Source organism: Geotrypetes seraphini, chromosome 3 (assembly GCF_902459505.1).
Source record: "Geotrypetes seraphini chromosome 3, aGeoSer1.1, whole genome shotgun sequence".
NCBI lineage: Eukaryota > Metazoa > Chordata > Amphibia > Gymnophiona > Dermophiidae > Geotrypetes > Geotrypetes seraphini.
This window is the reverse complement of record NC_047086.1, coordinates 224,973,805-224,987,429: the sequence shown is the minus strand read 5'-3', so window position 1 is coordinate 224,987,429 and position 13,625 is coordinate 224,973,805. Positions and strand designations below refer to the sequence as shown.

General features: G+C 46.1%; 1 protein-coding gene across 5 annotated transcripts in view; it reads right to left on the bottom strand.

Moving 5' to 3' along the window:
* The window catches only part of SMARCC2 (SWI/SNF related, matrix associated, actin dependent regulator of chromatin subfamily c member 2), a 151,407-nt gene that overhangs the window by 75,233 nt on the left and 62,549 nt on the right, over window positions 1–13,625 (bottom strand). For all 5 annotated transcript variants that reach the window (XM_033936942.1, XM_033936945.1, XM_033936947.1 and 2 more), the window contains exon 9: window positions 6,061–6,192. In XM_033936942.1, the coding sequence (XP_033792833.1) occupies window positions 6,061–6,192 (132 nt within the window). The remainder of the gene's footprint in view (window positions 1–6,060; window positions 6,193–13,625) is intronic.

Here is a 13,625-nt window from a genome sequence, read left to right as displayed (position 1 = left end):
GCATCAAACAGGATTCGTTGCTCAAAGACATTTTTCTAATAATACTAGATTGGCGTTTCATATGCTGTATTTAACAAAAGCCATGAAAGATCCGGCTTTTTCTGTGTCCTTGGATGCAGAGAAGGCCTTTGATCGAGTAGAATGGACATTCATGTATCAAGCAATGGAATGGTTTGGTATAGATTCAAGATTTATACAAATAATAAAACATTGTATAGCTCTCCTGCTGCTAGGCTTTAGATTAATAATAATTTTTCAGAACGCTTTAATTTGCAGAGGGGGGTTAGACAAGGTTGTTCCTTATCTCCTTTGCTTTTTGATATTGTTTTGGAACCCTTGTTATTAGCTATTCAACATGTGAAGGAGGTACAGGATATTCCGTGTTCAGATAGAGAATATAAAGTATCTGCATATGCGGATGATATTTTGCTTTATTTGAGAAATCCAGAAACAACAATTCCATGCTTACTTGAGTTGATTGTGAAATTTGGAAAGTTTTCCGGTTATAAGATAAATTGGAATAAATCAGAAGTTATTCCACTAAATGTACACTGTACAAAAGGTTTATTTGATGCATTTTCTTTTGTATGAAAGGAAGATGGACTAAAATATTTAGGAATTTGGATTAAAAATACAGTTGATGATACAATGAAAATAAATGAAAAATGTTTATTACAGAAGGTAACAGAAATGTGTGAGCAATGGAATCCTCTGAATTTATCTTGGTGGGGGAGAGTACAAACTGTTAAAATGATGCTTTTACCCGTGGTTTGTTACCAAATGGGAATGTTACCAGTTTTCTTCCAGGGGTCTTTTTATAAAAAGTTAAATAGTATTCTAACAAAATTTATTTGGCTGGGTAAAATTCCTAGAATTGCTTTAGTGTCTTTACAAAGCCAATTATGGAGGGTGGGGTAAATTTTCCTAATTTCTATAGGTATCATCAAGCCTATATTTTGCATCAAGGTATATATTGGGTCCTCTCAGAGCCCATTGATAATATCCCAGACTGGTTCTGGTTAGAATGGCGACTCATGTTTCATTTGCGACTTGGTCATGTTCTTAGTATCAAAATGCCAAGGTTATCTAAAGATCATAGAATATTTGTTGATACATGGAAAACTTTATTATATGTAAATAGTCTAACTCCTATTCCGATAAATAAATCAACAAATCAAAGGATTTGGCTAAACCCCAAGATCAAAATTGGTGGTTTTAAAATCATCTGGAAGCATTGGATGATGGCAGGAATACGTACATTGGAAGATATATTAACTAATAGTAAGCTGCTTGAGTTTTCACAGTTGCAACATAAATTTGGTCTTAACAAATCACAAAGTTTTAGATGGTTGCAATTGAAGCAGGCCATTATGGCGGGGTTCCCTGAATGGAAAACTCTTAATAATCAATATAGCTTGGAATTCTTATGCTTTCAGGTAGATTTCATGGGACACCAGGCCGCACAGTGGTATAAATTAATATCTGGATTTGTTAATAAAAAACCAAAAACTGGTCTGGACATTTGGAGCATTAAGATCAAGCATCAAATTAATGCGTCTCAATGGCCACGAATTTGGTCTTGGAGGATGAGATGTACAGTATCTACATCTATGAGACAAACATGGTTCTTTCTTATGCATAGAGCTTTTTGGACCCCTGTTTGTTTACAAAAACAAGATAGCTCTAAGTCTAATAGATGTTGGCACTGTCATCTTGAGGCTGGGACATTAAATCATATTTTATTCTATTGTCCATTTATATTATTATTTTGGAAATCAATTTGGCCTCAAATAAATAGGATGTTAGAAAATCTGGTGGCCTTGACATATGATACTATTTTATTTGGCATGTCAATGAGAGCAAAAAATCAGATTTCGTCAAATAATAACAAGCTTTTATTTATTTTGACTGGAGCTGCCATTCAACAGATTACATTCAATTGGAAAAATTATGACAGATTAAACTACAATTTTTGGTGGAATTCTGTTTGTCATATATATAAAATGGAACGCACATTAGCAACACAGAGAGGATATTTTGGTAAATTTCAAAAAAATTTGGGGACCATTAACAAACTTTTGCAATGAGTAATAAACATTTTCCCAAAGTAAAATATTTGAAATGATGAGATGTGGGTGGGTAATATTTGATTAAATCCTATAATGTATAAGAATATATAAATATTTTTGATGTATTAGGGATGGAACTTTTGTAAAGGGAGGGAGGGGAAGGGAGGGTTTTCTGACCTGATATTGTCTTACATGCTAGGAATAGTATATAATATTCAATATATTATAGAATATAGGGATTGACTGAAATGGGAAAGGGAGGTTTAAATGTTATATTTAAAGTGATACAGGAAAGTTAATCAAGTGTATTTTATAAGTTCGAATGATTTTTTTCTGATACACTTGTTGTAATATGTAAAAATGAATAAAGAATTAAAAATATATATATATATATATATTATTTTGTCCTTGGAATAAGGGAGAGTTAGGTTTGCCTGATTTATACAAATACTATATAATCAAGCATTGCTGTCTCATCACTTGGGAGACTGGTTACTAGAAAGACAGGATTTCACTCCATTGCAGATTGAGAGGGATTAGTTTGACTCATGGCAGTTTAATTTTTTTTTTTTTCATTTTTTACTGCAAGTATGTACAAAGTTGTTCCCAATGGCTTTTCGTCAGTGCACCCTTACAGGCTCTTTGGCAAGACACCACTTGATAAAGGGGTATGTATTCTAAGGTGTCAGATCTCTTGCCTATAAGGGACAACACAATGTTTTGGCCTGGTTTAGACAATAAGATCTTCCAGGATTTGGAAAGGAGAGGATTAACACAACTTGAATATATGTTACAAATGAACAGTCATTTACTACCACTGGAAGAGATAGGAGGTGGTGCCTTGACTCATTTAGATTTTTTACTTACCACCAATTTAGGCATTACACAGTCATGTTGGAGGCAGATGCTTTGCAAGCTAAACATGACCATAAATTTAGGACACTTTTGGCAAAAGTCAGTCAGGATATTCTATCAGTATCTGAACTTTATAAACTTTTTTCTTTTAGAGTTATCACCTCCCAAAAATGTGGAGGATTTGGCAGCCCATTCATGTATAGATTTACATAGATCACCTAATTCTCGAGATCTCATCCAGTTAATATTGAGAATCCCTACTCTGGTAGTTAACGTAGAATTACGTGAAAGCCAAATTAGGATAATTCATTGTTACATTCCTCAAAAACAAATTTTTTTAAAAGGGAGACACAGATACCCATGTTGCAAAAAATGTGCTCAATCTCCAAATTCCTTTTTTTATGCTTTTTGGAAATGTACAAATGTAGACTTTTCTGGAAATCAATTGTCCAATTCCTGGAACAATTGTTGGCTTGAGGATCCCACAGTAGGATTTTGGTTTTTTTTAATTTGAGATGTTCTCTATGCAGAGTGGGGGGCGACTGACAACTTATTTGCAAAAAGACCATCCTTAAGGTATGGATGTCTGGAGATCTTCTAGCATGCCAAAATTGGCATAACAGATGCATCAACTAATGTTAAAGGAAAAACCTTCTGCTTGTATATCACAGAGGCATAAAAACACGTGGAGGGGCATAATCGAAAGAAACATCCAAGTCCGATTTGGGCGTAGGGCGCTAGTCGTCCAAAGTCGACAGCAGGAAAAGATCCATTCTCAAAAAGTACGCCCAAATTTTATTTTTCCCCGAAAATCGTCTACCTGTACGTCCAGACATTTAATCGCTCAGACTGCCACTATGTCTATTTTTATACTGCATTCTCGACCAAAAATTTGTTTTAAGTCCCAAATGCCCAGAACAAGACCTTTTAGATGTGGGATGCCCAGTCCCTCCTGCCGCCACCCCCAAGACATCCCCCAACAGGAGGGATGCCCAGTCCTTCCTGCCGGATCCCCAAAGCCACCCCCATCCCCGAATGTCTGCAGCAGGAACATAAGAAGTTGCCACCACTGGGTCAGACCAGAGGTCCATTGTGCCCAGCGGTCCGCTCCCACGGCGGCCCATCAGGTCTGTGACCTGTGAAGTGGTTCCTGACCATTTCTGTAACCTACCTCTACATCTATCTGTAACCCTCAATCCCCTCATCCTTTAGGAACCTATCTAAACCTTCCTTGTAACCCTGTAGTGTGCTCTGGCCTATCACAACCTCTGGAAGCGCGTTCCATGTGTCCACCACCCTCTGGGTAACAAAGAACTTCCTCGCATTTGTTCTAAACCTGTCCCCTCTCAATTTCTCCGAGTAACCCCTTGTACTTGTGGTTCCCCACAGTCTGAAGAATCTGTCCCTGTCCACCTTCTCTATGCCCCTCAGGATTTTGAAGGTTTCTATCATGTCTCCTCTAAGTCTCCGCTTTTCCAGGGAGAACAGCCCCAGCAATTTCAACCTGTCAGCGTATGAAAAGTTTTCCATACCATTTACCAGTTTAGTTGCTCTCCTCTGGACCCCCTCAAGTACTGCCATGTCCTTCTTGAGGTACGGCAACCAGTACTGGACACAGTACTCCAGATGTGGACGCACCATTGCGCGATATAGCAGCATGATGACTTCCTTCATCCTGGTCGTGATACCCTTTTTAATGATACCCAACATTCTGTTCGCTTTCTTTGAGGCTGTCGCACATTGTGCTGATGCTTTCAATGTTGTGTCAACCATCACCCCCAGGTCTCTTTAAAGGTTGCTCACCCCTAGCAGTGATCCTCCCATTTTGTAGCTGAACATCGGGTTCTTTTCAGCTGCCCAATTCCTCCTGCTGCCACCTCACCCAGACATCCGCCGGGAGGAGGGATACCCAGTCCTTCCTATCAGAACCCCTCCATCCCCCTTAAAATCATCAGCAGGAGGGACACCCAGACTTAAAAAGCCAACTTAAAAAGGTACTGTGGAGTCTGGGTGGGCATGGGGTGGGGGGTGGTACTGGCAGGATGGACTGGGCATCCCTCCTGCAGATGAACTGAGGGGGGTGGGGGGTACTGGCAGGAGGGACTGGGCATCCTTCATGCCAATGATCTTAGGGGGGGGTACCGGCAGGAAGGACTGAGCATCCCTCCTGCCGATGATCTTTAACCAGCGCTTATGACAGACGTTGGTTAGAGAATCATGGTGTTAGTCGATTCTATATAGGACGCCCATGTGCGAATCTCAAAAGATGCTTAGGTGGCTGCTGAGACCGGGTGTCCTATATGGAATCCAGCTCTTAGACCTGGTTTTACATCTTCTAAGTCACAACATATAAATTCCATCCAGGCAGCCTCGTAAAACTTTAGATACCTGCAGTACAACTAAGTTTAGGTCGGCTCACCTCCTGCCCTCAGCACTCCTTCAAAAATGCCCCGTTCTGCTCTAGGCGTACAGCGGGATTCAGAGGCCTAAAAAGTTTCTGGGTACATCTAAAAACCTATACAAGTGCCGATAATCGAAATGGGTTTTTAGAAGTATTTTTGTTTTGATTATGAGCCCCATAGTATATTTGGATTCCATATGGATTAAAAAAACAAACATCTTTCTCCTAGTATTAACTGTCTTACTGGATCACTGATGGATATTTTTCTTTTTATCAATGGAGAGTATCAGAAACCAATCTTTCCACAGGATTTTTGATAAAGGATTACTATTCAGTTGATTAACTGTTGGGTATACAGTTTTTTCGATGCCTCCACTATAGTGGCTTTTAATCTCATAGGGCAATAGGGTTAGGTTCAGGATTTCACTAATTAACAGAAATTGGATATTATCCATGTTCATTGTTGGTGTGCTTATCATTAATGCTATGTTGTAACCTTTGCTTACAGTGATATTTCAATAAAATGATTTCCATGAAATACTATGAACTTTGTGAATTTTGGCACAGGAATAAGCTACAGTAAATGAATATTGCCTTGATGAATGAAATTAATCACGTAACTCAAAACTGACAAAAAAATGGACTGAGTTTTCAAAAAGCATTCTTCAATTCTTACCCTGCTCAGTCCATGAGCTCTAATGGAGCCCAGGCACTGAGGAGGAGGAAGGCTCTTACTTCATCAGTTAGTGTCTTCGCCGATATCTTCTTTCTGCGTGAAACAGGACTCTTCTCATCATTCACTTCATAATCCTCCTCGTTCATCCACTCGTTAAAAGTGTCTGTGTCCAGAATCCACTTTGCATGGACCTGAAATAGAAAGATGCATAAGACCAGGCCCTGCTTCATAATTCCCACTACCCTGCCCTAAGCTCCTGCTCCAGCATCTGTCTTTAATACTTTAAAGAGAGATTAGGTTCTTACCTTGCTAATATCTTTTCTAATAGGCAGGTGTGTCATTCTGGACAGTAGGGTAATTGTCCCATACTCGGCAGCCGTGCAGAAGGAATCTACTCCAGGTTTTCAATTCCTCCTCCTTAACCAGAGGGCTCTGCTGCCCCTTCAGTTTGTACCAAAGCAGGTGATACACTTCCGCCTCTGAATTTGCAGGTTTAGTACTCGCAAATTTGGTTATTTGCGTTTTTTTTTCCTTCGATCCATCCCCACCTCCCTCCTGCATCCCGGACCTCCCCAGACCTTACCTTGTGGTCTAGCGGTGACGCAGGGCAGGTGCGATCTTCCTAAACTCCTGCCTTATGCAGAGCCTCATCAAAAATAGCTGCTTTGAGCTCCCTTGGTCTCATGAGACTACAACGGGAACTCACGGCAGCCATTTTTGATGATGGCTCTGCACAGGACAGAAGCGTAGGAAGATCGCTCCTATCCTGCTTCACCGCTAGACCACCAGGTAAGGTCTGGGGAGGTTCGGGAGGCAGGAGGGAGGTGGGGGGAGAGGTCTGGGAGGCGGGGGTGGGTCAGAGTCAGCCTTAAAAGTTATGCGTGTTTTTTCCAATATTAGCGGGCCGGCTCTGCCCCTAACTCCCATGTATACGGAGGGAGAAGTGTAGTCCTATATAGGAACACATAAGAAGTAGGGTAAGAGGAGACTTCCCTAAATACAGTGCTGTTTTGCTATGAAAATATAACAAACATGTTAAACATTAAAATGAAATAACAATACAGATCAGAAATATTTTTGGAGCTATAGCAATATAATATGCTATATACCCTTGAAGGATGACCGACATCAAAATCTCAGCTTTGACTTGAAATGTCTGATTGAGACAGTAGGCAGACGAAGAAATAACAGACAAGGCGGGGCTCCAGCATCACACACCTATCTTCTAGAAAAGATTTTAGCAAGGTAAGAACCTAATTTCTTTTTCTAGTGCAATATGCATGCCATTCTGGACGACAGGGATATACAAAAGCAATCCCAAAAATCTAGGGCGGGATCTCTGCACCTGCTCGTAACTCTAAGGACCCAAATGCAGTGTTCTTCCTTGCTGCCACATCCACTCCATAACACTTGAAGAATGTATGCAAAGTGGACAGGTCACTACCCTGCAAAGCTTCTTGGGCGAAAGCACTAGAGATTCCGCTCACAAAGAATACATGCTTCTAGTCGAATGTGCCTTCATGGAGACCAGCGACTATGTGTCACAGGCAATATATGCTGACAAAATGGCCATGCAATCTATCTGGAAATGGTGCCCTTGGACGCTAGTCAGGTGCATTGAGCTTGATTAGTGAACACAAAAAGATGGTCAAATAGTTGAAACTCATTAGAAACCTCTAGGTAACATAGAAGGACTCTCCTCACATCCAACTTTTTCAGAATCTGGTCCTTCTTCTTTGACCTTGAGAGCTGGAAATCCAGCAATCTTACTTCTTGACATGGAAAAACAAAATAACCTTCAATAAAAGGACAGAACTGTGCACATGGAGCTCCCCGTCTCCAAGTTTCCAAGTTTATTATAAGATTTGATTAATCACGGGGTCACGTGATGCAGCCTACCTAGTTGGACGCAGGGACGGAGAGCTCCCGCTCCACTGATCCGAAATCGGCGATTACGTCTGCTATTTCCCGCTCCCTTCGGTGCGGCTCCTACTCCAGCTGGTCGGGTACACTCCCTGCGCCGCGGGGATACCCACGGGGGGTGACGGTTGCGCCGGGTATGCCCATTAGAGCAGCCCGAAGAGTCCGTGACAAGCGTCTGCCTGCGGTTCCCAAGATGGCGACGGAGCATGCTGCCTTTACGATCCCGGCCGGGGACTGGATAGCGGACATAACTAAGTCCGTCTCGGCTGCGCTAGCGGATCGGCTGAACAAACTGCAGTCGGCTGTGGACGAGGTAAATGAGAAATTTGATTCCCACAGCCGACGTCTGCTAGAGGTGGAGCAGCGAGTGTCCGATCAGGAGGACACGTGCACGGGCCTGGCTGCACAAATGGCGGAGCTCCGGAAGACCACCCAGGCACTGGAAGATAAACTGGAGGAACAGGAGAATCGAAGTCGCCGTAATAACCTGCGGCTCGTTGGGCTCCCGGAGACGGTGGGGGATCAGGACTTATACAACATCTTTTCTATCTGGCTGCCTGCTACCTTGGGTCTGCCCGCGGAGGCGACACGTTATGGCTGTGAAAGAGCCCACCGCATTGGAGCCAAGCCCGCAGACGGGAGGAGAGTGCGCTCTGCTATTTACCGGTATAACAACTGGAGGGAAAAAGAGCTGATCCTCCAGGCCTACCGTAAGAAGGGGGCCCTGGACTATGAGGGCTCCAGGGTGCTGGTCTTCAACGACTACTCCGTGCGGGTTGCAGCTCAACGCAAGCTTCTGGCACCATTCTGCACAGATCTACACAATCGAGGGGTGTGATTCTCATTGGTGTTTCCGGCAAAGTTGAGAGTATGGCATGCTGGAGTAACCCACACCGCGTCTACGGTTGAGGAAGCCAGGGCACTGATGGCGCGACTGCCCACCTGAGATGACCAAGGGGGCCGTTTGATTCAGGCTTCGGAGGTGTTCCTTTGGGGTCTGCTTGAGTTCTGGGTGCCATGGTGTGCCTTCAGCGTGCCTTGGTGGTGTGGGAACGTCATTTCACCTTGCAAGCAGTGGTTGAGTCTGCCTGGCTGCTCTTCTTCGTGACTGGCATCTGGAGAGACATAGGATTCTTGCTTCGGTGGGACCAGCTTGAACTCTGAGATCTACCATCTCTGATTTGGTCCCCGGACCTGAACATACACCTGCTTCTCTTTGAACCTTCTCCACTCTTCCGCTGATTCGTCCGGACTTGCTGACTGGGGGGAGCGGGAGTGGAGCTTATGGGGGGAGGGGGCGGGGGGGTCTCCGAGTAGGCTGGGGGGGATCTGATTTTGGGTTTGTGTGCCGTAGGGGTGCGCTTGCTTTGGGAGGTTGGGGAGAGGGGAGGTGGGTTGGTGGGCTGGATGCGAGGAGGTTGCGAGTGGGTGTGTATGTGTGTATGGGGGATGTTTGGGGGTACTGTAGGGGGGAGGGGGAGGGCTCATCGGGAGAAGAGACTGCGATACTACCTTCTGGGAGCGGCAGAGCTCGGCTGGGAGGCTAGGCTTGCTCCCCTACTTTCTGATTCTGCTGAGTTGTCACCTGAGTGGCCTGATGATCCGGGATGAGCCACACACTTTGCTGAGGGGGGGAGGGAGCAGGAGTATCCCTCCTTTATTTCTGGCTTCTTTTCTCTTTTTTCTCTTTCTCCAGTGTCTTTCTGCTTTGGTTTCCTTCTGTCTTCTTTCTCTATGGCGGACTTGACAGTGGTCTCGTTTAATGTGAATGGTATCCACTCCCCCATTAAGAGGTCTCGTATCCTGACTGGCCTGCGAAAGGCAGGGGCGGACATAGTTTATCTGCAGGAGACCCATCTCACTCAGAGCGAACATGCCAAATTAGGAAAAACTGGGTTGGGGAAGTCTACTCCTCCGCGTTTAGTGGGAGGCAGCGTGGGGTGGCGATTCTGCTGCACAAGAGGTTGCCATTTACGCTGCATAAACAAATTCTTGATCGGAATGGGCGATACATCATAGTTCTGGGGGAGGTCTGGGGCCTGAAGGTGTTCCTTTGTAATTTATATGCTCCGAATGTTTACTGCCATAAATTTTTCTCTACAATCCTGTCCTTAGTGTCCACATATCCTGAGTACCAAGTGATCCTGGGGGGTGATTTCAATATCACGGCGGCTCCGGGGGTGGACTGTAAGCCTCCTAGGGCTCGATTGGGGGATCATGACGACAAGGGTGTGGGTTTTTTGATGCACAATTTAGCTCTTATTGATGTGTGGCGTGCCTTACACCCTTTTGACTCTGAGTTCACTTTTTACTCCCACGTTCACCAGGTTTATGCCAGGTTGGATTATCTCCTCCTTGATAAACGCTTGTTTTCCTGGGTTCATAAAGCTGAGATTCTTGAGACCACGCTTTCTGACCACGCGATGGTGAGACTCACCCTGACTCTATCAAGGGGTCGACCAGCGTCCTCTTGGAAATTGTCCCCGCACTTATACCGTGACCCCGAGTTTCGCACTTTCTTACGGGCAAGATGGGTAGATTATCAGGCTACTAATGCTACTCCGGAGGTGGGGCCGGTGTCCTTTTGGTATGCGTCCAAGGCGGTTATGAGGGGCCACATCATAGCCTATATGGTTGCTAAGCGACGGGAACGAGAGGGGGAGCTTTTGACTCTTACTCAGCAATTACATGGGTTCCGTAGGGCGCATATAGCTACTTTATCTGAGGTGGACCGTCTTGCCTACCAGGGGGTGAGGAAGAAGATTGAGGCCCTGCTTCTTCAACGTGCAGAACAATCTCTCTTCTACCAACGGTATAATCTCTACCGATGGGGCGGTAAGGCGGGGAAACTTCTTGCTAATTTGGTGCGGCCCTTCAAAAAACGACAAATTATCACGGCTATTCGAGATGCCCAGGGGATTCGGCATGAGGGGGAGACGCAGATTGCTGCTCAGTTTGTACAGTATTACGAAGCTCTCTATGGGCGCCGGCCACTGGACAGGGACGCCTTGGAGGCTTTCTTTCAGGGCCTTCGGGTTCCTCGGTTGGATGACGCCCAGGCTACTTCTCTTAGTCAGCCGATCAATATGAAGGAGGTGAGGGCCGCTGTTAAAACTCTCACACTCACCAAGGCGCCTGGGCCGGATGGGTTTGGGCCGGAATACTATAGGATTCTGCCTGATTTGATTGCGCAGCCCCTGTGCGAGATGTACAATGCAGTGGCAGCGGAGGGAGGCGCATTCCCGGATAACATGGCCCATGTGGTCCTGATCCCCAAGCCTGGCAAGGATCCGGATCTGGTGGGTTCCTTTCGGCCTATTTCCCTCTTGGACCAGGACATTAAACTTCTGGCTATGATACTGGCGCACCGATTGAACTGTTATCTTCCGGCCCTGATTCACGCGGACCAGGTTGGATTTGTCCCGGGACGCTATGCCTCTATGAATTTGATGAAAGTCTTGGGGGCCATCCACGCCCGGTCAGGGAAGGGAGGGTTAGAGGCAGTGGCGGGTCTGGACATGGAAAAGGCATTTGACAGTATCTCCTGGGACTATCTTTTTTGGGTTATGGGACGGGGGGGGTTTCCAGGGGTGGTTTCTGGCCTGGGTGTCTGCTTTATACACTAATCCTAGGGCGCGCCTTCTGATTAATGGGGGACTCACCATGGACTTTGGGTTGCAGCGGGGTACCCGTCAGGGTTGTCCTCTGTCCCCGCTCCTTTTTCTCCTGGCTATTGAACCGTTGGCTGCTAAAATAAGGCAGGATGGGGGGATTCAGGGGATTCAGATAGGGGGTCAGGAATGTAAAATTAGCCTTTTCGCTGATGACATCCTGCTGTATTTCGACCAGGTCACCCCCCATTTGTCTAGAGCTCTGGATGTCGTTCGGGCATTTGGAGCCTTGTCCGGTCTGCAAGTCAACTGTAGCAAGTCGGAGCTCTTGTTGTTGGGCGGGGGTCCCCCGGTGTCCTGGCACGCCTTGCTACCTATTCCCCCTACCACTAAGCCTATGCGTTATCTGGGCATTTTTCTTAGCACGGACTTAGCTACGCTTTATAAGGTCAATGTCCAGCGACCCTTGGAGGCCATCGGGAAGTTATGTCGGTCCTGGCAGGACTTGCCGCTGGGCATTTTGGGGCGGGTGGCTCTGGTTAAGATGGTTATGCTACCAAAAATCTTATACCCTTTGCAGACTATGCCGCTCTGGCTCCACCGACGGGACGAGTTCTCGTTTAAAGCAGCTATCTCGCGGTTTATATGGAGAGCTAGGGCTCCGCGGATAGGGATGCTTAAACTCACACTGGATAAATGTTTTGGTGGTCTTAGCCTTCCAGATCTTCGGATGTATAATGTGGCTGCGCTTTTTAGGTGGATTCATGAAGGGTATACCGGGCACACTCGATACTCCCCGGGGGAGTGGATGGAGGGCTGGTGTTCTCCTTTTCAATTTATCAATCTCCTTCATTCCCCCATGGACCTGGTGCGGCGGTCCCAGACAAGTCTTAGCTTTCTTCGTCCGTTCAGGATGGCGTGGCGGTGGTGGCGGCGTAGACAGGGTTTGCCTGGGGAGATCTCCCCCTTTGTGCGCTTTGAGGGCAATTCCCAATTTCTGCCCGGTTGGGGTCGATCGGTGTTTCGTGGTTGGGCGGCCCGGGGTTGTGTGAGCATGGACCAACTGTTAGAGTTGAGTCCTGAGGGCTTCCCTTCCTTTCAACAGCTTAGGGAGCGGTGGGATCTCCCCTCCCGATATTTTTTCTCTTACTTACAACTTCGACATTATTGGGAAGCGGAACGGAGGGGCCGGGAGGGGGCTTGGGTTAGGGGGCGCCTGGACACCCTTTTTGCGGTGACCCCTGAGACTGCTAACACTCTGGCTTACTGGTATCGTCTGTTGAAATCGTCCATTTCCTTGACTGTGCTTGCCCCGTTACGCTCTCGATGGGAGCAGGAGTTGGGGTTGAGTCTTCCTGAGCCGCACTTTTTGACCTGTTTCAAGACTCTTTACACTTACACTAAATCCGCTGACTTTCAGGAACTTCAGTTTAAGATCCTTCACCGGGCATACTTTACCAAACAGCGGGGGGCCCGTTTGGGGCTTTGGGATAGTGCCCTATGTGTAAAGTGTCATACTCAGGCCGGAACTTACCTTCATTCCTTCTTGGAGTGTCCCGCGCTGCGTATCTGGGGAGATGCACTCCCTCTTCTAGAGCGCGTAGTGGGCCGCACTGTGGAGTGGGACTATGGGTTTCTCTTTCTGGGGCTGCAGCACTCCCTCCAGGATCAGGGGTTTCTTGTCCCTCAGTGTCGTTTCTTTTATAATGTTATCCTTCTTGTTAAAAAGTTGATCTTGACTTATTGGATGTCGGAGGATTTGCCTCCGGCGTCTCGGTGGAGGAGTAGACTTCTGGAGATGGCCCGCTTTGAGGTACGGTCTTATGCTAGATCTCCGTACCGGGATACGAGACAGTATGTTCGCTTGTGGGAGCGACTGAGGGAGTTGGTAGAGGCTTGAGGGGTGCTTGGGGCGAGGGGGCGTACTGACATGCCCGCACTTTCTACTCTCTTCTTCTTGTCTTCTTTTCTTTCTTTCTCTTTCCTTCTCTTCCTTTTACTCCTTCCTTCTTCTTCTCGTCCCTCTTCTCTCTCTTCCTCCCCTTTGCTTTCTATTCTTTCCGGTGGTCTGTATGATCTTGCTTCTGGTG